We start from the raw sequence: 24422 nt of genomic DNA on the forward strand, positions 1-24422 counted from the left end.
AGTGCCTGGTAGATAACGACGCGTGGAAGACTCGCTAGTTGCCATGTTGATTTCTCCCTAAACCTCTGGCATTGCTCCAGTCTTTATTTAGATCCACCTGTCGTACCATGTCGCCAGTTGACGCGAACAAACCAAGATGAATAATAAAAGCCAAGAAGACGAAGACTTCTTTAACGCCCACACGTGCACGAGGATTCAACGTGTTTTTAGATCCCCTCCCACCGTCTACAGCCGCCCATCACCCCTCTATTTTCCCTCCTGTCAGGAAGATTTAAGGGCACTTGTGGTTTTTTCTCTTGTTTCTCGTGTTTTTGAATTCTACGTCGACACAACGACAGACTGAAATGTTGAAATTCTATTTTCAAAGAGGAGTTCTGAGTGTTAGGATCCACCTGTCTAGCCTCTTCACATTTCAGTCACCTAGGGATTAGATTAAACTGGCTGGTTTAGCAGTGTAGAAATGGGTTTGCTATTTGGGTCAAATGGTCCCAGTGGAGAAGGTTCAATTGCGAAAGTGGGAATTGAGTTATTTTGGGAGGAGTGAATGGAATTTTTGGTGATTAGAGGTCGAGGGACACTTCCTCCTGATGAGGGCTGCTCATCATCAATCAGTGGGACGTCAAAAAGCTGGAAACTACAGGGAGGGAAAAGAAGAACAGAGAGAACTGAAATCGTGTTCTTAAAAATGTCTTGCTTGAGCTGGAAAAATGGAAAAAATTGTAAATTATCAAAATGAAAATTGTTTCCTTCGAGTATACGGAATATTTAATTTAAGATGCGGCTCATTCACGGGATGGGGTGCCTTCGTGGGACAAAAATATGTCCCTTGAGGATATCCAAGTTATTCGGCTATGGTTTCGGCAGTGAAATGCTTTTCTATTTTTGTAGTCGAACATCGGAGCTTCTCTTCTAATTAAAAAAATTTTTTTTACTAATTCGATGGGGATGACAAAGGATTTTTTTACATTCTCTTCAACTTCATCCCACAGTTTTTTCATCTAATTCAGTAGCGATGCGGTAAAACGGTTTAAGATGACAGTCCTTTTTTTATACCTAGCTGAGTTTTCGAGGGATATCTCCGAATCTAAGGGAGATAACGAAATTTTTGTGATTACCTTTTTTGTAGAGCGAATCGAGGGCTATGAAAAAGGTTCTGACAAAAATTTTGCTATTTCCCTTAGATTTCACGATATTCATGCAAAACTGGTCAACAGTCAAAATAGACTTCAACCGTTATCCACTGACAGAAAAAATTAATTTTATCAAGAGAATTTTAGTTGAACCAACTATCATTTGGTTGTTAATTTTCAAATAAACATGATTTCATAGTGAATACCACTTCTCTCTTTTTGAGATACATTGGATTGGGAGAAATCGCACTTCTCTAGAATCGAAGTTCCTTTTATTTGTCACAATAATGAGAGTATTTGATTTCTTTCTAGCCAAAAGTTTGCTAACTCCAGAAATTCGTTGGTTTAATCAAAAATCAAAATTATTCTCATGACTAAATACGTTGTTATCTCAATCAAAACGATCATACGTTGTTCCAAGTAAATTATAATTGAAGTGAGCATTTCGTATGTCGAATCAGGATGAATATTGTCACGCGGAAAAAGCTTTGAGATTGTAGTAAGATGTCGTTGAGTTGAAAGAAGTTTATATTTCTTGACTAAAAAAATCGCATTAGTTTACAATAACAGAATCACAGATTACGGCAATTCAACACAAACTTGGATATCACAAATTTCGTTGAATGTGATGTACGGAAAGCTCAATTTAAACATTGGCTTCATTCGAGAAAACATTCAACTCATTCCTCAATGTAATCATCAGATACGAATTTCTGATCAATTCATGAAAGTAGAAAATTTCTCGACTGGAGATTATATTAGGTTAAAAAAACTTTTCCATTTTTGTGGTGAATACATGTGACTCGACGTCAAGAACTGCTTTATTTGATTGAAGTAAATGTATCTCAAGAATAAATAATTGATATTCACCGTAAGATCTTATTTATTTAAAATTGGTTCAGGTATATAATACTTGTTCCAAGAAAGAAACATCTCAATAAAAATAATGTTTTCCATCAGTGTACAACTTCGCTGCCGAATTCGTTAGAGAACCAATTGAAATTGAGATTTAATTCTTTTTTCATGTTTTCCTATTCATTTCCCCTGCATTTCCGCAACTGCGAATTCACCACGCCCAAGAATATCTCCATTGGTTGAAAATTCCGCGTACGGATTGGCGGATGATCCCATTGGATTATCCACCCTGCGCCGGCGCCCAGACTCTTCCCACTTCACCCCTAAATGTCATTCCCACCCCCGAAATTCCTTCCCTCCTATTGGACACCTCAATGCTGCACAGGGATACTGTGAAATCTCTGATGTTTTGCACATCACTCGACACTTGAGAAATCCGCGGAAGGGCTTGGGGGTGAAATAGAGGAGGGAAAGAAGTGAGGGAGCGCTGATCGTAATCGACTGCGGGCCACTTTGCGTCGGAAGTTGGGGGGTGGTTAGTTGTTTCCGTCACGGAAGTACTTGGGCTGCGATACACCATGTGCAACCCCCTGCATTGTTACTCTTCGTGACCGCACCGTAAAATGATTTACTAGCATTTCCCCTTATTGATGCGCGCATGAGGCGCATCGCGCCTCGCTCAACGACTTTATTCAAATAAATTGATTTAAGATTATCCTATATCCAGAGGAACTATGCACGCAGAACTGTCCCCATAACTCGAGAATAATTGGGGTGAGGTTCACCCTGGCAAAAAATCTTTTCGTTTTTCGAGAAAAAAAATTTTGAAATACTATTTGCGTGTGATTTTGCCTCAGAAATCCGATTTTGTAGGTCAAATTTGTCTCCGGCCGCTAAAAATGAGAGACTCATTTTTTTTTTGGGAAAATCAACTTCAAACAAGTCGAGAGTAAACCCCAGAGACGAAAATAATCGATTAATTTTTTAGAAAATCGTATCTGTTATCTTCTTAACACTCCGCACGGAGAGAAATATTCAGTAAAAATTAAGGAATAATTCACGTAATCCGCAATGGGGAATCGTTTCCCGGCAATTTTTATAGAATTGGAAGAGAAGAAATCTGAAACGTTCAGTGAATTTTCAGATTCATCGCCGAACAAAGTACGAAATGGTCATGTAATTTTTTCCGAAGAAGTAAAATCTTACAGAAATTTGCCGACTTATTATGCCTCCAAAATCAAAAATTCTTGAACGTTCAACAATTGTTGTGAAGCTGGTGAGTTATTTCTAGCAGTGAGTCATCAGACGGCTGATTAATTTTTACGGAACAAATCGTAGAATTTACGTGGCGATTCGTACAATTTCAGTTCCGACTCACACTTTTTATTGAATTCTACTTCGCTCGGGGATTATGTTTCGAAACGTAATTTTTACGTTTTTTTTTCTGGTAATTTTTACTGAATTTTTCTATCCGCGCGTTGCTCGCGCTCAGAGCGCCGCGCCATCCTTTTTCCGATTTATTACGCTGCAGTAAAGCCTCAGAATAATTTGACTAAATTTGATATTTCATTTTGAAGTGTCTGAAGCCCTATCAATGAAAATATCCACCAAAAATATCATAAGTAGTTAGATTCTCAATTTTTTATTCCGGAACTCCGAGCCGTGTACCGTGTATAAGGCGAATTTTTAGAAAAACATGGCAACTTTGAGCTTGAATATATAATTATGGGTAACACTGAACATAAAAAATCTCACGGGACTTCTTCAAGTATACGATCTAGATCACTTTTGATTTTTTTCCGATTTTTCTGGGCCATTTTTTAAATTTATTAAATATCAGTTAATAGAAAAAATAACTGATCACATGATTATACACGAGTAATATTATTGAAAGGAATAATCAGTACAATTTTCATTTGACTATTTATGGAATATTCACTACAAGTTGAAATCGTCCAGAAACGAACGAAAGCTCCGTCCAGACATTGACCTATTAGTTTGTTTTCAATGTACATACACATTTTTTAAAAACATTTTTTCATGTTTCACGACATTTCTAGCAGGGATTAGAACAATCATCAATTTCAAAATAAGTTAAATGTAGCTTCTGTTAACTGATAATATTACCCAACAATTTTCAATAACCAAATTAATCATCAATCGAATATTCAAATTCCTAAATAATCTATCAACCAGTAATCGTGTCTCATTGTCTAACTGAAAATCTTTTAATGAAATCATTAGCGAAGTGGTCAACCAGTTCAAGTCGATTTTGGTTATTGGCCAGTTTTCAATGAATATCTCGTAATCTAAGGGAAATAGCAAAATTTTTCTCGTAACCTTTTTAGTAGCACTTAATTCGCCCTAGAAAAAAGGTTATTATGAAAATTTCGCTATCTCCATTAAATTCGGAAACATTTCTGGAAAACTCAACTAAAGACTAAATTGACTTAAACCGTTTGGCCACTTCGCTACTGAAATTTAGAATCGTTTACTCAATAGTTAATAGAAAATTTGAATTATGAATTATTTCAATCTTTTCGAATTTCAAGTAAGATAATAAAATCATCGTAATAGAAAGGTGCAAATTCTAACAATCCTGTGCTAATATTACAAATGTAATGATTGTCGACTGGTCGCTCATTTCTATGCATTTCCACCCAAAATTCGAAAATCGAAATCACAATTACATGGCTTCCATTCGAAGCGAAAAACCTGAAATTTAAATGATAAAAAAAAGTAGTAAATTGAGGAAGCGATATCAACATAGGGGGGTCGTTTGCCAGTTGCAGTTGGTCACTGAAGGTAATGGGGGGGTGGGTGGTTTAGGGTTGAAGGCAGGTGGGCACAATGAGCTCCAAATGACACCGGCACGCGAGTGTCTCCATCCATAATGCACTAGTGCTGGCTTGTGGAGATACTCACAGCAGATAACTTCTGCAGTAACCCCTCCCCTCCCCCCCATTTTCCTCAACCATGAACACGAACGTTTGAAATTTTTTTCCTATGAAAATACAAAAAATTCTCGCTCAAGAGTTTCAATTTTACGCACATTTGGAGTTGATTTGCCTGCTGGTGAAGTAAAAATTTTGCTGCTATATGATATTAGGGAGTAGATTCTGAAGTTGACGTTGATAGTTGGTAGATGATAGATGATGGATTTGCTGTTGATTGGAGGGGCAGGGGGGAGGGGAATTATGAGGGGAATGGACAAATAATGAGGTGATTATTTTTCATTGGAACTGGCCTGTGGGAACTTACAATTTGGCAGATAGAAAGAATGGAGTGATTGTGGTGGGGGATGAGCTAGTTCCACTGTCATGTGAGTTCGAGGCCACAGGACTACGGAAATATTGATTCCTTCGGGTAGACTGGACAGTGCTCGTTATCGATCCTTTTTTGTATGAAATAGTCCGTTGCTGAACCGGATGCCGGAATAATATGTGGTCACTATTTTTTGTCTATTTTTGTATCAGTGCCAGAATTTTTTTTAGCTCTCCATCGAGGATCATTTTCACGGTTGATACACTGAGAGAAAAACGGCGAAGTTCTCAAACAAGTCTTACTTGTGCCAAGAAAATAGTTTTTTGAAAATTATCAAAAAAGGATTTTTTTGTGACAAACATGCAGAGAGTGCGTCGGTATGAAAAATAGTAGTTAAAAAAAAATTGCATTCTCTGTAGACGCAAGAAATGTCGTTTCTAGCGATACTCCTTCGTTATTCGATACTCCCATACGTATTTTGCTCCCGAAAAATCTTTGTTTTATGCGAAACAAGGGATAGTAGTTTTTCGTTTCGACTGTCTAATAATCATGGACAAGAAATGAACCCTTAAATTAAACAATAATAATGATATGATAGCAATCTTGTAACTTGAGGATAAAACATTTGTTGATAAATTTTCCTCTATATGAGATATTTTCATCCGGAAAAGGCATAAATAAATAATATTTGTAATATTCATTTAATATAATATTTATTTAATATTATTATTCTAATATTATTTTAATATTATTTAATATTAATTACAAGTGAATAATTGAATTGTTTAAACCTTCGGAAACTTAATTTTTTCAGGCACGAAATCGATTTCTATCAAAATTTTGAATATTAATAAATCTGTTACGATTCCGAACAAATGATTTTTATGGTGGAAAATTGATTGTTTATAAATTATTTACAGCAAATCAATAGCGAAGCGGTAAACCGGGTCAAGTCGATTTTGACTATTGGTCAGTTTTTGACGAATATCTCGGAATGTAGAAGAGACAGAAAAATTTATGTCATGACCTTTTTGTAGAGCCAATTAAGGGTTATAAAAAAGGTCATGAGAAAAATTTTGCTAACTCTCTTAGATTCCGAGGTATTCATCAAAAACTGGCCAAAAATCAAAATCGACTCAACTCGGTTTACCGCTTGCCTACTGAAATGGTCGTAATTTTTAAAAATTCCAATTTTTAAATTATTTCATTAATCTTTCTCCTAAAGTTTCTAATTTTTTTTCACATTTTTAAAATGTCTTATAACGATTGAATTTCGAGGTTCTAATTCAGATCTACAAAATTTAAATAATCAAATTATTATAAAATGTCCGGAAACTTAGGGTCCGATGGGGCTCAAATGAAAGGTCTGATTGTCGACTACAAAAATATCTGGCTCCGGTTGATTGATAAGTTTACATTTATTCCTTTAATGTTTTTTTACATTCGTTTTTATAATATTCTGTATTATTTCATTCCGACGATATGGATTTTACTGAAAGCAGAATATTCGACCGAATCAATTCACGATAAAACAATTGGGTCGCGCTGAATGTCCTGACCAATACGTATTCCATATACATATGACTAACACGCACCTATGGAAATTGTTACTCTCCTATCATAGAAAAAATATCAAAAAGGATTATTTTCGAGTAATAAGCTGTTATCAAATGAATGCAACGAGATTGCGAGCTGATTATCAATTCTTTGTCGCCTCGAACTCCTCAAATTTTCCGCCAAAAAATTTCCCATCCCCGTATCCCGAGAGATGAATTGATTCAAATAAAAATCATCAAAATTGAACCAAAAGTACAGTGGTCAAAATTATGTCTGAAATTTCTGGTACACTTTAGGGAAATTTTTATCACATTTTAGTTTCACTGAAATTTCAAGGAATGTTGTCATTGAAAATTCAGAATTGTATGGAACAATCAATGAGAACCGCAAAATTTAGGTCAATTATTTTCGAAAATTAGTAGAAATCAGGAAAATTGTGGTAAATATATTCTTTAATTTTCAATTAATTGAAAAAATTTGGCTCTGAATATTCATATTTTCATTGAAAATTCAAATAAATTTAAATAAAATGTGGAATTTCATTGAATTTTCAATAAAATCTGAAATTTCATGTTTTCCCCTCTAAATCGCATTCAATACCACTACTTATTGACTTTCCATGAAATTTCGATTTCATTTCATTTTTTCCAACAGTGTAATCATTTGGCGGTAAACCGGTTTAAGTCGATGTTGACTACTAGTCAGTTTTCAACAAATATCTCGGAATCTACGGCAGATAGCAAAATTTTCGTCAAAATCTTTTTTCTAGAGCGAATTGAGAGCTACAAAAAAGGTAAATACGAAAATTTCGTTATGTCCCTTAGATCTGGAGATATTCCTCGAAAACTCAGTCAAGAGCAAAGTCGTCTTGAATCGTTTTGCCGCTTCGCTACTGATTTCCGTTCATGAAAAAAATTTAAAAATACCCGAGAACTTGACCTTTCATAAAGGAACAATGAAACAAAATCAAATGGGACAAAAAAATCGTCAACAAAATTATTTTGTTTGTCTTCAAAACTGCTTCATCCCCATACACCCAAACACATGAACACACGGAGAGAAAAGTTGAATAAAAAGTACTAGAAAATCGTGGCAAATTTGACTCTACGAAAGGTAATAGTCGAACGAAATTGTTGTTATTAATTTTTCTAGAACAATTGAACTAAAATTTACAGTTCTCACGGATTTTTTCATGTAATTAGGATTTTTCAGTGCCAAAGGAGGAATTTTTCGAAGGAATCTTGAAGTCAAGTAGAGATTTCTCAGAATTTTCCTCATTTGTAATTAATTTTTCCGGAACACTTAAACTGAAATTTACAGTTCTCACGGATTTTTCCATAGAATTAGGAATTTTTCTTGCCAAATTCCCTTGAATTTTCAAAAATTTCCTTTAAAATTCCTGGAATTCCACGAATTTTTGAAGAAATTCTCTGAAAATTCGGAGGAATCTTCAATTCAAGTAGAGATTTCTCAAAATTTTTCTGATTTTTCATTAATTTTTCTGGAACAATGAAACTGAAATTTACAGTTCTCCCAGATTTTTCCATAGAACTACGAATTTTCAAAGTCAAAATTCCTTCAAAATTCAGTCTAAATGTTAATATTTAGAAATTGTCAAGACTTTTACCAGAAATTTCATTGAAAATTTTTTGCCAGTGTACGCAATATTGAGCAAGCATTTACATTCATGGCATAATTTGTTATTTCGGCAGAAATTACCCTCACGTTTAGTAAATTTTCTCAAGTGAGCGGAGAAAAATTCGTCATTTCCTCTCATTTTTAACCCCATGACTTATTTAGTAATTTTTCTCCAACTTTTTTCTCCATATAAAAATGCCTCGGCGCCTTTGTGTCGCATTGGGAACTGATGAGCGTTGAATTTACGTAGAATTTTTCCTAGTGAATTTACGATTGAAAATAAAAATCCCTCTCCAATATCAAAATCCAACCCCGAAACTAACGAATGATTTTTCATTTTAGTGTTCCACCTGGTTACATGTATCAATCACCGTACTTAACAGCAGCAGCAGCACCAGGCGGACTTGTGCAATTACCAACGACGCAATTGAGTCATGCAGCGGCTGTTGCAGCGGCATCACAATTCTATGAATATCAGAATGCAGCAGCGGCAGCGGCAGCAGCTGCTGCTGCAGCAGCCACGTATCCGGGTACGTCATCCTACAACTTCGCCGAGGCGGCCGCCTATCCATACACCAGCGCTGCCGCGGCCGGTACGTCTTTAAAACAGCGCAAGTAGGGAATTTAGACGCGATTAAAACATTTCAAAACTAACAGATTAACAGATTTTAACGAGAAATTGGTCGGTGAAATATTAAACGTCATTAACACTGATTTTCGTCATTAATCATTCTGGAATGGTAGATTATTAACACTATGAATTTTAATTCATTCGTTATTAAAATTTTTTGAAATGCTAAAAGGTAATTCGAGTTGCGAATTTTATTTATTCGCCTGCGAAGGCATCGCAGAACGCGCCGGAACATTTCGATCGCTCGGAGGTATAGATTAATTATTTGGACGATGAGGGATTTCAGGGGGGAATGAGACCTGTTTTTTGTAAATTTTTCTTTGCTACAAAAAAAAATTCTTGACATTTTTTCCTGAAGGAGTTTAAAGTAGTGTGAACATACTCCAGTTGAGACGTGCCATTTTCAGACATCAAAAAACGTGAATTGTTTATAAGAAAAGTTCCAGACTATCAATAATATTAAACATGGAATTTTAATTAATTATTTTTTAATTGGTGCCGTTTGCTACTTCTAAATTGATTATTATCAATAATACTAGAGTTTCCATTGAGCACAAATTCTATCTGAATGTTTCTATTCGTAATAATGCCCTTTTAAAAGTTATATACAAAAAATTATACCTTATTTTAAGATTTCAGGTCTTAAAATAATTATTAGATCTTAAAATAAAATTTTCAAAAGTCTTGTGAGAGTTTCGAAGTGTCAATTTGAGACTTTGAGATCTTAATTTGAGGCTTTCAAAGTTATAAGTTGACATTTTTGACGGTTTCAATTTGATACTTTTAAACTGTCAAGTACAGACTTTTGAAGACTTCAATTTAAGACTTTCATAGACTCAAGTTGATTCTTTCAAATGCCTTAAATCAAGACTTTCGGAACTCAACATGAAATTTTTCTTCACGAGGAATTCTCAAAGTCTGAACCCGAGATTTTTGAAAATCTTAATTTTTGAAACTTTGCAAAGTCTCAATTTGAGGTCATAAGTCTCACAATAAAGCTTGTTTTCTTGGGTCTTATTCCAGAGTTTAATCTTTAAAAATGGAGCTGTGTTCATACTACTTTGAATTCGATAGAATTGTCCAATTTTTGTAGCCAATATTAATTAGTCCAATATAGAATCCATGCGATGACATTTTTTAACGAGTTAAACTACTCGGAGTTTCTATGCGAAGATATATTTCTGTGTTTTCTTCATGTGTAAGGTATCATTCAACGGTGAAAAACGTGAGATCCGATTCTGTCCAGAGAACGTTAGAACAGAAAAACCTCGTGAACTATCGGAAGTACTTGGATCCGTGCAATTCGCGCGTAATCATCTATTCATTAGGAAGCCAACCTGAATCGTTTTTCGTTAAAGTAGAGATCTTTTAATACCCCGAAAAATTCACTGACAAAGTAACGCCGCTTAATTCGACATTCCATTCTAATTACCAATGAATAGCCTCCGTATTTCATTACTGAATATGCCCCTTCGATCGACATTAATTATCGCTCTGAATGGATGGCAGATTTTGAACATCTTTCTTTCATCTAACATTACTAACGAACAATCTACTAAGACATTAAGGAATTTTATCTCTTGAGAAAATGATGAAATCGTCGTAGAGCTAAGGAGGCGTAACAGATATGCTTACACCCACGAACTTACGCCCCTTTGGCTATACGACGACGATATATTGGGAAAAGCGGGGATTTTTTGATACATCTCCACGCTTTTTTGACGCAACCAAAAATGTGATCCTTGGCTAGAAATGTACCTTACTTTATCCGAAACCGTGGGGATCACTACAAAAATTCTCACCTTTTTCAAAATTTTCTCTCAATTTCCTGAGAGAGGGTGAGGCAAAGTGGAAGGTTGAGACAAAGTGAAACGTTATTTTTTCTACAGTTTTTTTACTTTTGCCATAGTCTTTGATTCTGGGTAGACAACAACGGTGTCAAAACCCTCTAATAATTAACCATTATATCCGTTTTACCTCAGTGCTCCACTTTGCCCCACCCTCCCCTGTATAAATTTCAAATTAAGGCCCTTATCCAGTATCTAAATTGATTTTTTGTTCCATTTTTATCTCGAAAGTTCAACTCGATGCCCCATCACTTTAAGACCCCCGAAAATTATGAATTTTTATTAAAAAAGGATTTAAAAAATTCTGAACATTTTGAAAGAGCGTTTTTAATTAATATTGAGGAATGAGTTCAATAGAGGAGATATGAATAATGTACGATTACCGTGGCAAATGGGGACCTGTCAGTCGCCACCATCTGGAGAGGAAAAACGAAATAATAAATCCTTTCGCACAGCGCAACAAGACAATTCTACCAACAAAAGCTCGTTGAAAAATTTTGTAATATTTTTAAGAATTTTTTTATCACACTTTTACGATGAACTACTAATATCACTTATACCAATCTCCTCGGTTGAAAATTGTACTGTCCATCAACTGTCTCTTTTGTCGGGGGCGAAAAAAAGGAAGAAAGCGATTTTCCTGTTTTCAATTCTCGATAAGAAAGACAGCTAATCGCCAGTACAATTATCAATGGAGGCGATTGTCGTAAGTGATTGGTAATTCATCGTAAAAGTGTGATAAAATAGTATATTTCGTAACGAGTGCAAAAAAAACATTTTTTCACGAGTTACGAACAATATTTTTCATCACAATCTGGCGGAAATTGAACTTTTAGGCATGCGGAGCGTGCCGAAAATTTCACTTTTCGTCTCAGCGTGATGAAAAACATTTTTTCACGAGTTACGAACAATATTTTTCATCACAATCTGGCGGAAATTGAACTTTTAGGCACGCGGAGCGTGCCGAAAAGTTCACTTTTCGTCACAGCGTGATGAAAAAATTCTTAAAAATATTACGAAATTTTTTCAAATAGCCTTTTTTCGTATGATCGTCTTCTCAGGGTATGCCGAAGGATTTATTATTTCGTCTTTCCGCCCCCATTTTGGCAACTGACAGGTCGCCATTTGCCCCGGTAATTATAGACTATTCATATTTCTTCTATTAAAATCATTTCTCAATATTAACTAAATTTTTTTACAATCAAAATCCAAAATTCAGTAGCGAAGCGGTGGACCGGGTCAAGTCGATTTCAAGTATCGGCCAGTTTTTTACGAACATCTCGGAATCTACCACAGATAGAAAAATTCTTGTTACGACCTTTTTTGCAGAGCCAATTGAGGGCTATAAAAAAGTTTTTGACAAAAATTTTGCTATCTCTTTTATATTCCGAGATATTCATCAAAAACTGGCGAAAAGTCAAAATCGACTTAACCCGGTTTACCGCTTCGCTACTGAATTTTCGGGCGTCCCTAAGTGACAGAGCATCGAGATAGAAATCGAACAAAAAAATCAATTTAGATAACGTTCGGCAGACAATGGAGCTGGGTCTTAACGTAATATTTACCTTTTTCTAAGCGAAATATCTGGACAAATGAGATTAAAAATTTAAAAAATGCAATATTCTCGTAATCTTCCAGCGAACGCAGCAGCCGCCAGTTACGTAACACCGTATACGTACGCAACCCTACCAGGTGCAGGAGCATTGCAGGGTGCAACGACGACGGGTGGTGCATTCCCGGGTTTGCCTTACCAAACAACACCCCAGGAAGCGAGACTTCAATAGAACCCCCTCGAGTCTAAATTAGTGAGATATTAACGAAAGAAGCATGAGAAAGAATAAAGTACTAAGGAATAGTCCCGCAACGATTCTATAAAAATCATAAATGAAGAAAGAAAAAAGTTTAATTGAATTCACTAGCGAAGCAGTAAAACGGTTCAAGTCGATTTAGCCCTTAGCTGAGTTTTCGAGGAATATCTCCGAATCTAAGGGAGATAACGAGATTTTTGTAATGACCTTTTTTGTAGCTCTCAATTCGCTCCACAAAAAAGGTCATGACAAAAATTTCGCTATCTCCCTTAGGTTTCGAGATATTCATTAAAAACCGGCGAATAGTCAAAATTTTATCGTTTTGCCGCTTTGTTAGTGAATTTGACAGGCGGTAGAGACTTTATCAAATTTCCTTTAATTTGGGAAGACTCATTTTCTTAAAGAAAGGTGAAAAATCCTTTTATTACTCACTCGAACCTCTATCTTCCTTACTCTTCCCTCAGAAGCCAAAAAAAAAATGGATAAACACCGAGAGATTTTTTTTTTCATTGGCTTTTCCTTCAAATGAGTTAGCCAATTCCCTCCAAAGAGTGTTTAAATCTTCTTATAATAAAACCATACTTATTTATGTCGAGAATACTTCAGACATTGTCTGATATTATTTACTATTTAACTCCTCGACAGTGTAAATTAATTCAAAAAGTTACGAAGATAAAAATCCATTAAGAAATGATGAAAAAAAAATGTACATCGTAGTTGGTAGCTTGATCTAGCTGTAGATAGCCTACGTTGTTTTTCATTGAATTGAATTGCGGGATAAAAAATGAAAGGATGATTGATCAATCATCAGTGGAAATAGGAAATCAAATGAACTTCTCAATTTCTCTCAATCATTGAAACAAATTAACCAGATGATGTGGCCTTAGAGCTATCAATGTGTCTTGCTACTGAGGCCTTACTACAAACCCCTCGACTAATCGAATCAAAAGTTTTTTAATGACGATGAAAAATCCTCAGTGTTTATTTTGTATGAAACTCTTGTTGATTGAGTGGTTTTCCAAGTTTAAAATCGCTCAATAATACAAATAAAATATGAGATGAAAGTAAATAAGATTGGAAGCTAGTCAGTGAGAGTCGTCGTTCGGAGAAGGGAAGAAATATTATCCCCGTTATCCTGTAAATGAATGAAAAAATCAGTAAAAAGTTGACTACAATTTTTTTTAATGTTGATGGAACAGTAAATAATTACTGTCATTTTTTTTACTCTTAGGTGAAATTCGTTAAGAGTTGGGAATGATATTAAACATGACAATGTGACTGTCTAGAATTAATTAGTAAATTGATTTAATTTTTCAGCTAAGTAACGTAATGAGATCATTTGAATTATCGAAAAGTCTGGAATAAAAATCGAATGAAAAGGTGAAAATTTCCGTGATCTCGAGTCAGTCATTGCTTATTTCGAAAAAAATGCGACACTTGGACTGAAGTATTTTCAGTCATGTTCTACAGTGATGTGGAAAAATCGGGAATTTTAATTTTTTCGCTATTTAATTTCCGTTTGTAAACTGTTAAAATGACTAGATCATCGACTTTTAACGACGACTTTCTTGTATAAAGCTATGAAGACGTTAGTGTCAATGTTGAGGAGAATTTAAAGAAATAAAAAAACATATAATTATAGTTAAGATAATCAATAAATTTAATGAGCATAGAGTAGTACTATTAAAATTATCGTCATTATTCTTTCTATTCTAACGATTATTTTATCATTATTGCAATTGTATCACTATCATTATCATCTCATTATCATTTATATCATTTTTATTGAGATGTTTCACTCATCATGTTCATTGACTCATTGACTATTAATATATCATTATTTTTATTAATTATTATCCAATCATTACAATCTTTAGGTACTTAATTACTACGTCAGACACATTAATTATTTATAATTATGATGAACTCAATTACTTAAGGATAACTGAGAGACGAAGTGATTATCTGAAAACTCAAGAATTAATGATGCTTAGAATTTGAAATTATTTTTGATGAGTAAATCAGTAGTGTAATCAGTCGTCGATAATCGGTTGTAATATACTTTATTCTCTGTTATAACATTTAATGTAATGGTAAAGTAATTATTGAGACATCGTAGATTATGAGAAAACAAAATAAATTGATATATTGTCTCTAAGAGAAAAATATTCATTGATGTTCATCACCATCTCCCTCTACGCCGAGAAAAAAACAATGAGTTCTCAAATTAGTTTTACTTGTGCCAAATGTTTTTTTTAAATTATCAATACGTTTTTTGCCAAACGTGCAAAGAGTGCGTTAAGATGTAAAATTTTTGGGACAAAAATAGATTTATTCGTTTCAAAAAATTGGGGATAGTAGCTTTTCGTTTTGACTATTCAATAATCACAGACAAGAAATAAATCCTAGAGGATGTTTATCCACAATCGCAAGTGTTAAAAAAATTGATTTTTTTTCAACTGAGAGATGAAGTTATTCGATTTATCTTGATAAAAATTTAAATCCACCAACCCACGTTTATTATTTAGAAATGGAGTGGACAAATGCAACAAATGCATGCGTTAACATGCGACTATATGGGATAGAATCTCAAATATTTCCTCTTTTTGCGTGGGTACACCAAATTTTTTCTGGCCATTCGATTCAGTATAGTTTTGCACATTACCTTCTATTTTTATTTCTATTTTTAGAGTCTTAAGGTAGGGGAGGGTGGGGCAAAACGGCCCCCCTTCAATTGTCAATAACTTGTGAATGACATTATGAAAATTCCCAGTTTCAACTTCATTTTGAAGATAATTTTTCATTCTTCAAAACGAGCTCTAACTCATCCCAATCGGATTATTGAATTGGAAAATATTGACGATTGAAGGGGGACCGTTTTGCCCCATCCTCCCCTAGGTGGATTATAAATTTCAACATTAATCCTATCAGAGCCCGTGCATAAGGAAAAATTTGTTTATTTATTACTGGCGAGACTATTGCCATCAATTTTTTTTAACATCAATTCTTCGATAATCGATGGTTTTTCAAAACATCGCCCATCCCTAGCCGTCAATGACTGTCGATATAGTAGAGATTATTGCCGGCACTCACCGTTTGATTTCCGTTGAGCGACCAACTACAGGTACGACAGATCAGTTGTTGATGTTATGGCCTTCATCCCTTACACATTTTTCACCAAAAAACGTTTAAATGAAGTTATCATCCACTGTGGTAAAGAATTATCTCCAGTTATCATGAACAAAAAACTCATGAACTTATCAAGAACAAAAAAAACATAAAATCCTAAAATTCATAAATACATTTAGGCTGAGTGGTCGTTTGTTTTGAACTGTCATCAACATTGTCAGATCAATTGTTTCATCAATTAGGTGAGTAAATAATTTTCACTCCATTAAAATAATCCTATATTTCATAATATTAATGAAAAAATGTTATTTTACCTTCACACGTTCGATGCGTTTATTTTAAAGCTATTGAAACGAACCTAACCTGCACTCAACATTTGCACTCACGTTTAGGGTTTTCTGGGGCAAAATCGACACTGTTGACTTTTTAAAGAATGTTTATAACTAATAAATAAATTCATCAATTAAGGTTAGTTTGATCCCATATCACAAAGGTTCGATTCGAAAGAAAAAATATCCCATTTCATCAACAAATCAGTGAATTATTGACGATATTCAACTATCTTTTGCAGTTTGGTAGAGAATTATTATTTTTCACCATTGGTTGTTTATAAATAAATAATTGAAATTGTTTAAACTTTCTAAAACTCAATTTTTTAGGCACGAAATTGATTCCTGGTTAAATTCTACATAGGAATAAATTTATTACGATTCTGAACAAACGATTTTTACGGTAGATATTGATTGTTTATGAATTATTTACAAAAAATGCTCGTAATCTTCGAAAATTGCAATTTTTTAATTATTTCATCAATCTTTCTCCAAAGTCAACTTTCTAATTTTTTCTTTCTATCAGATTTTTAAAATGTTTTCTAACGGTTCAATACCGACATGCAAGTTCAGACCTGCAAAGTTTAAATAATAAAATCATTGCAAAATGTCCGAAAACTTAGGGTCAAATGGAGCTCTACGAGGTTCGACTGCAAAAGTAGAGAAGCCTTTCAGGCCCGGGTGTACTTTCGAATGTTATCTGAATTTTTTTTATCTTTCGTAATCCAAAATTGTCAATTAAGTGATACATCATGTAGAAATTCCCAAAAATTATGATAGAATGATAAAAAAAATAGAAAAAATTCTGAACTGTTTCAAAGAGGATTTTTAATTGAGACTCAGAATGAGTTGAAAAAAGTGGAAATTACAAATATCTGATTCGCTGTGGCAAATTATCTATTAGCCGTCATTTTCCATGGTTGATAACAAAACCCTAACTCCTCATGGGAAGTGACAGCTAGGTATCTCAATTATCAAAACAGTGGTATGTAGTCATCTGCCATTTTTATGTGATAAAAGTGTGATTAAAAAATTCTCCAAAATATTACAACTTTTTTCAAAGCGCCTTTTCCGTAATAAATGTCTCTGTCCAGTGTGGGAAAAGATTTACGAAATCAGTCTTCCCCCTGCATGATATTGGCTGACAGGCCGCCATTTGTCACCGTAAATCAGATACATTTTTCAATGTCTTGTTATTCAACTTATTCTGAATATAAATAAAAAATGCTCATTGAAAAAATTAAGAATTTCTTCTACTTTTTTTATTATTCCTTCATAATTTTTCAAAACTTCTGCATGATGCAGGACTCAATTGACAATGTCAGATGACGAAAGATGAAAAAAAACGTCGAGAAAACTTTCAAAAGACAGTACACCTGGGCCTTCACTGCAGAAAAAATGGCAAAAGTGCTTGGATATCCTAAAGATTTCAAAAGATATTAGAAGCATCCATATTACTCCATTCCCCCCGCACAGTAAAAACCTTAACATCATTACAGGTGAAATAACCCAACGCCCAAGTCCTCGAAATCCGCGCACAATGGGTCGATACAGAAAGAAAGATTTATCGAACGATGACAGTAGCGACAGCGAGGAGGAGCGTCGCAAACGTGACATCCAAGCCCGAGACGAATTTGCAAAGCGTCTGAAGGAGAAAGACGAGTCAAAAGTGCGAAAGGTCGCGATGCCAGCGGGTTCAGGTACAGTGGAGGCAGCGAAAAGGCTCAAAATCATGGAAACCGATTCAAGAGACAAACTGCTGCCAAAGCTCCGAGTGGAATCCCGCCGTCAATACCTGGAAAAACGAAAGGAGGACAAAGTAGCTGAGCTGGAGGCTGACATATTGGACGACGAGTACCTCTTCAACGAAGAAGTTCTAACAGAACGTGAGAGAAAAGAAAGAGCGCACAAAAAGCAGCTTTTGCAGCTGGCAATTGAGCATGAGAAAGCGAGGGAACTCGAGAGGGTCCAGAGGTACCACATGCCCCTGGAGAAGGGCAAGGGTGAGGTGGAGTCAGAGCCCATGGACATTGAGCCACCGCAATCAGAGCAGAGCAAGTGGGAGTCCCATCAGATGACATCAGCCCAGTTCAAATTCGGAGTGAAGAACAAACAAGAGAAACAGGAGTACGAACTTCTCCTGGAGGACGAGGTGGAGTTCGTTCAGGCGCTGGGAATCCCCGGAAGCACAGAAGATCGTCGAGAGGCCCCACCAGTGACCGAGAAGACCAAAGCCCTGACGACAATCGAAGAAACCCAAAAAAGTTTGCCAATTTACCCCTTCAGAAGGGACTTGATTCAAGCAGTGAGAGATCATCAGGTTCTCATAATCGAGGGTGAGACTGGCTCTGGAAAAACCACGCAAATACCTCAGTACCTCTACCAGGCTGGCTTCACCAAGAACGACAAGATCATTGGCTGCACCCAGCCCAGACGAGTGGCCGCAATGTCAGTGGCTGCCAGAGTCGCCCACGAGATGACTGTGAAGCTTGGCAATGAGGTGGGCTATGCCATAAGGTTTGAGGACTGCACGTCCCATCGAACGAGGATAAAATACATGACTGATGGCACCCTGCACAGGGAATTTCTGAGTGAACCAGATCTCGGATCTTACAGTGTCATGATAATTGACGAAGCTCACGAACGTACCCTCCACACTGACATTCTCTTCGGCCTCGTGAAAGACATCACACGTTTTCGAAAAGACTTGAAGCTCCTGATATCGTCAGCAACCCTGGACGTCGCAAAGTTCAGTGCATTTTTCGATGGTGCACCAATTTTCCAAATTCCCGGTCGTCGTTTTCCGGTGGACATTTATTACACAAAAGCACCTGAGGCTGATTACATTGACGCCTGCGTTGTCTCGATACTTCAAATTCACGCCACCCAGCCCGTGGGGGATATTCTGGTGTTTCTCACTGGACAGGATGAGATTGAGACGTGCCAGGAGATGCTGCAGGAGCGAGTCAGACGACTTGGAACTAAATTGGGGGAGTTGATGATACTCCCTGTGTACGCAAATTTGCCGAGTGATATGCAAGCAAAAATATTCTCACCGACACCCCCAGGGGCCAGAAAAGTCGTCCTCGCTACGAATATAGCAGAGACTTCTCTGACGATTGATAATATTGTTTATGTCATTGATCCTGGATTTGCGAAGCAGAACAATTTCAACTCCAGGACGGGGATGGAGAGTCTCATGGTTGTGCCCATCAGCAAAGCCTCGGCCAATCAGAGAGCTGGGAGAGCTGGGAGGGTGGCGCCTGGAAAGTGCTTCAGGCTTTACACTGCGTGGGCTTATCAGCATGAACTTGAGGACAATACGGTGCCTGAAATTCAGAGAATCAATCTTGGAAATGTCGTGTTAACTCTCAAAGCTCTCGGCATCAATGACCTCGTGCACTTTGATTTTTTAGATCCACCTCCACACGAAACTCTGGTGCTTGCTCTGGAGCAACTGTACGCACTCGGCGCTTTGAATCACAAGGGCGAGCTCACGAAACTCGGGCGGAGGATGGCTGAGTTTCCTCTGGATCCAATGATGGCAAAGATGTTACTGGCAAGTGAGAAGTATCGGTGTTCCGAGGAAATCGCTACTATTGCGGCAATGCTGTCTGTGAATGGAGCGATTTTTTATCGCCCCAAGGATAAGATTATTCATGCCGACACGGCTAGGAAAAATTTTCATGTGCCGGGTGGGGATCATCTGACTCTGCTGAACGTCTATAATCAGTGGCAGCAGAGCGATTTCAGCACGCACTGGTGTTACGAGAATTTCATACAACATAGGTAATTTTTTTTTCGTTTTATCACGCTTTTGGAGGCATAGATGTGAGTCGAGGAGATAATTCAAACGGTATCCTAATGTTTTCAATTATTATTATTATATATTTATTGCTTAAGTCCCGGGTGTACTATCTTTCGAATCGTATCTGGATTTTTTTTTCTTTCGTAATCCAAAATTGTTAATTGAGTGGTACGTCATGTAGAAATTCCCAAAAATTATGATAGAATGATAAAAAAATACATAGAAAAAAATCTTTTTCAAAGAGCGTTTTTAATTGAGATTCCCCCTGCATGATATTGGGTGACAGGCCTCCATTTGTCATCGTAAATCAGATACATTTTTCAATTTCTTGTTATTCAACTTATTCTGAATATAAATTAAAAATGCTCTTTGAAAAAATTGAGAATTTTTTCTACTTTTTTTTGATTATTCATTCATAATTTTTCAAAACTTCTGCATGATGCAGGAGTTAATTGACAATTTCAGATGACGACAGATGAAAAAAATATCGAGAAAAACACCTGGGCCTTAAGATTTCAATCTTAATCTCAATTTACGATTTCGAAAGTCTCAATTTGAGATCCTAAGTTTCAAATTGAATTTTTTTTTTTTCGATAAATGGATTATGCGATACACCTATTGGAGAAGAAGAAAGATTATTTAATAAATAACGAGCATTCTTTCAATCTTCATAGTCAAACTGAACCTTTACTGTCTTTCTGACCCTAATTTTCATATATTAATTGTCATTCTGTAAATTCATATATTAATTGTCATTCTGAGATGTGTTGTTCTGAGTGATTTCCTTGAGTAACGTCTCCTCTTTTAGCACAACATCAAATCTTCAATTGTCCTCATTAATTTTACTGTTTTTTTTCAGATCAATGAAACGAGCTAGAGACGTTCGTGAGCAGTTGGTTGGCCTAATGGCAAGAGTTGAAATGGAACTCATCTCCGGCATTACAGATACCATAAACATTCGAAAGGCTATAACAGCTGGCTACTTCTACCACGTAGCGAGACTGTCGAAAGGTGGACACTACAAAACCGCAAAGCATAACCAGACAGTCTCCATTCACCCCAATAGTTCACTATTCCAAGAGTTACCGAGGTGGCTGCTCTACCACGAGCTGGTGTTTACCACTAAAGAGTTTATGAGGTCAGTCACGGAAATCGAGAGCAAATGGTTGTTAGAAGTCGCTCCTCACTATTACAAACCGCGCGAGTTAGAGGATTCGACGAATAAAAAAATGCCGAAGGTCGCAGGACGGTCGAGACCTGATGGCACTCACTGATTCAATTAATTCAATTGAATTGTATTTTTGAACCTGTTGTATGGGGGGGGGGGGGGAGAATTGTTAGAATTATTATAATAGTACTTGTAGGCTGGGCTGACAGCCAAAAATCTTTTAAATAAAAATTGTACAGAATAAAATTTTGGCAAAATACCAATCTGAGGGTTTTGATTTTAAAACATTCCACTTTGCCCTAGTCTCCCCTTGGGGTTCGAGAAATGAAACGAATAGAGTAATCACTAAGAGGGACGACGACCAATTATAAATATAACGAAGAACAAAAAATGATACGAGAAATGAGATACCAGGCTGAAGTTCAACTGAAAAGGGTGAAATTCTTCGAAAAATTTTATAGCCGTTCTAGTCATGGTTTAAGGACATCCAAGTACTTTGACTATTTTTCCCCACTTGACCCTAAGTTTTGACCATTTTACAATGATTCTATTATTTAAGGGTGCCAAGTGAATTTGGCGATGACTTTGAAAATTGACATTCACCAACAAAGTTGTAATTTTTTTAATTAATAGTATTAGACAGATGGTGAACATCGGTGACAATTTTAAAATTTTAGAACTTATGGATATCGATAAATTAAATAAACAAAATCAGTCTTATACACGGCCTCTTATGGAGTTTTGATTAAATTGAACGTTTCAACCCCCTAGGAACTCAAGAAAAATTTGAAAAAATTTGAAGATATGGGGAATGATGTGTTCAATGTGATGGCGACAAAAAACAATGGGGTACCGGGGTGAATAAGAGAGATATTTCAACCCGCCGTATCCATTTGATCCCATGCTTTCTCGAGGTTCGTCACGCGAAATAGAGAATTTTCCGCATTTATTTTCTCGATGTCTAGTTCCGGTTGCGGGTTTGAAATTTCGTCGGATGGATGAATACATATTTCCCCAATGATGGAGGGAAAGAAAAAAAATTTTTTAAATCTTTTTTCAAATTCACTTGGCACCCTTAAACTTAGCAGGTCTGAATTTGAATGTTAATGTTGGACCATTAGAAAATATTTTCAAAATCTGAAAAAACAGAAACTTTTGAAGGAAAATGGATGAAATAATTTAAAAACTGCAATTTTTGAAAATTACACGCAGTTTCTGTGGATATTTTATAAACAATTAATTTTCAACCACAAAAATCATTCGTTCGAAATCGTAACAAATTTGTTCATATTCAGAATTTCACCAGAAATCGATTCCATTCCAAAAAAATAAGGTTTCCGTGTTTAAACAATTTCAATTATTTATTTATAAACAATGAATGTTTATAAAAATAATAATTCTCTGCGACATGGTATTTGAATAACACTGAATATTCATGATTCTGTTCAAATTTTACTCACGGAACTTAATTAACACATTTGATGATTGAAGATGGTTGTATTCTTAGCAGTTTTACCAAACTGTAAAAGATACTTGGAAATCCTTAAATCCTAGATTTTGACTATTGGCCAGTTTTCAATGAATGTCTCAAAATTTAAGGGAGATAACAAAATTTTTGACATGGCCTTTTTTGTAGAACTAGTTGAGGGCGACAAAAAAAGTTCATGACGAAAATTTCGTAATCTCCCTTAGATTCGGAGATATTCCCCAAAAACTCAGCTAAGGGCTCAGGACTTGAACAATAGATCGGCATCAATCATTAATTTAGTAATATTCTGAGTCGTAGTGCAGTTTACAATAATTAACATTGCCTTGTCTTCATTGAAATTAGAGAAATAATATGATAATTGGTAATTGACAATTCTCAATTATTGGTTGTTAAAATAATTCGGAATTTGAATATTCAAATTGATGGTTAATTTAATAATCAAAAAATTGGTGAGTAATATTGACAATTGAATTATTCAAAATTTAGCTGTAAGTAAAAATTATGATTATGCCGATATCTGGACTTGAATCGTTTTACCGTTTCGCTATTGAATTGACGTTGCTGCACTCGTGGGTCTCATTAGAGAATTGAAACAATTCAAATTATCACTCACGAACTCAATCAGCCCCAAACTGAAATTAACAGAGCCAAAAATACTTAAAATACAACACAAATTTGTCGTAAATAGTCGACTACATATCTAAAATCAATGATTGTGAGAAGTGTAAATATTGACATTAAGTTAACAGAATATTTCTGATAGTGTAAATAAATGCTGTAGATTTGCGCACTTTAAACGATAAAGAAAGGGGGAAGCCAAGTGGATTAGATACAAGGCTCAAACGAAAGACAAACATCTGAGTGGCGCAGTGGGTAAGTTCGTTGACTGGCTTGTTCCAAGATGAAATGAATAAGCCTTTTTTAAATCGTATCTCTAGATACAAGAAAAACTATAAAATTCCATCGGTGATTTCCAATCTAAAGATCTGGCTGATTCCAGGGAAATTCCAAAAGTAGACAGTAACGATTTTGCTAGAGTTAACAAAAAATAATGAATGAGAATTAATTAATTAACACTCACAAGCTGTTAATTAATTAATGAATTAATAGTTCATGAAAAATTCTGCAAACAACTGAATAAAAAATAGAATAAAAAATTGTTTCTCCAGAAATAATTTCCGTCCTCCTTAGGATTAATTACTCATCATCAGTCTATGAAGTTTAGTTCAGTAAATACAGGTCAGAGTTGAACTTTGGAAATTAACCCCGAGTGTAATATCAAATTATAGACCTTTCGCAGTGATTAACGGGATTGGCCCGTATGGGGCTAAAAATGTGAAGTATTTCTGGTACCAGATGACAAGATTTTTATAGTATTTTTTTGTTTTTTTTTAAATTTATTGAATGTATCAATCCTTCAGGATTATTTACAGCGATAGTTACATGTAATTTGTTGAAAATTTAATACATCATGTCTCTGGTTGTACGCTCCAAATTTGCATTTGACATTTTTGGATGAAGTCGTTGATTATCTTGAGGTGTTCTGGCGTAGTTGAGGCCAGGAACGCAGCTATGGAGTAAGGATTCTGGAGCTTTTATTAGTATATTGTGCATCAAGGACGGAAAGTCATATTTTCCCGCTCGAGGTCCACCTGCTATTTTTAACACGCCTGCAAAGCAAACTTTGTATTTTGCTCTTTGATGAGAAAGTCCAAACTTTTTGCCACGGCGGGCGAAATAGTATATTTCGTAACGAGTGCAAAATAGTA

General features: G+C 35.6%; 2 protein-coding genes across 4 annotated transcripts in view; both read left to right on the forward strand.

Moving 5' to 3' along the window:
• LOC107037618 (RNA-binding protein 24-B) overlaps nucleotides 1–12867 on the forward strand; it is a 35810-nt gene extending 22943 nt beyond the window's left edge. Inside the window, exons 5-6 of one of the 2 annotated variants that reach the window (XM_015256254.1) lie at nucleotides 8787–9059; nucleotides 12561–12867. In XM_015256254.1, coding sequence (XP_015111740.1) covers nucleotides 8787–9059; nucleotides 12561–12723 — 436 coding nt within the window. In that variant the 3' untranslated portion in view covers nucleotides 12724–12867. The remainder of the gene's footprint in view (nucleotides 1–8786; nucleotides 9060–12560) is intronic. The other variant, XM_015256255.1, reaches the window with a different exon arrangement.
• A 3008-nt stretch (nucleotides 12868–15875) lies between these two features.
• Nucleotides 15876–21427, forward strand: LOC107037568 (pre-mRNA-splicing factor ATP-dependent RNA helicase DHX16). 2 transcript variants are annotated; one of them, XM_015256192.2, is made up of 4 exons: nucleotides 15885–15943; nucleotides 16039–16101; nucleotides 17688–19977; nucleotides 20856–21427. In XM_015256192.2, exons 3-4 carry the CDS (start codon nucleotides 17729–17731, stop codon nucleotides 21268–21270), a joined length of 2664 nt encoding a protein of 887 aa, XP_015111678.1. In that variant the 5' UTR covers nucleotides 15885–15943; nucleotides 16039–16101; nucleotides 17688–17728; the 3' UTR covers nucleotides 21271–21427. The 2 variants fall into 2 exon arrangements, with proteins under 2 accessions (XP_015111677.1, XP_015111678.1); XM_015256191.2 differs by having other exon boundaries at nucleotides 15876–16101.
• The last annotated feature ends 2995 nt before the right edge of the window (nucleotides 21428–24422 follow it).

The sequence above is a fragment of the Diachasma alloeum genome, unplaced genomic scaffold, assembly GCF_001412515.2.
Source record: "Diachasma alloeum isolate Michigan unplaced genomic scaffold, Dall2.0 Dall_scaffold_00256, whole genome shotgun sequence".
Lineage (NCBI taxonomy): Eukaryota > Metazoa > Arthropoda > Insecta > Hymenoptera > Braconidae > Diachasma > Diachasma alloeum.

Bases quoted from the DNA above. Each gene is read 5' to 3' on its own strand.
- LOC107037568 (XM_015256191.2), top strand. From the start codon at position 17,729: ATGGGTCGATACAGAAAGAAAGATTTATCGAACGATGACAGTAGCGAC. The intron at 19,978-20,855 runs GTAATTTTTTTT...GTTTTTTTTCAG, and splicing joins GAGAATTTCATACAACATAG to ATCAATGAAACGAGCTAGAG.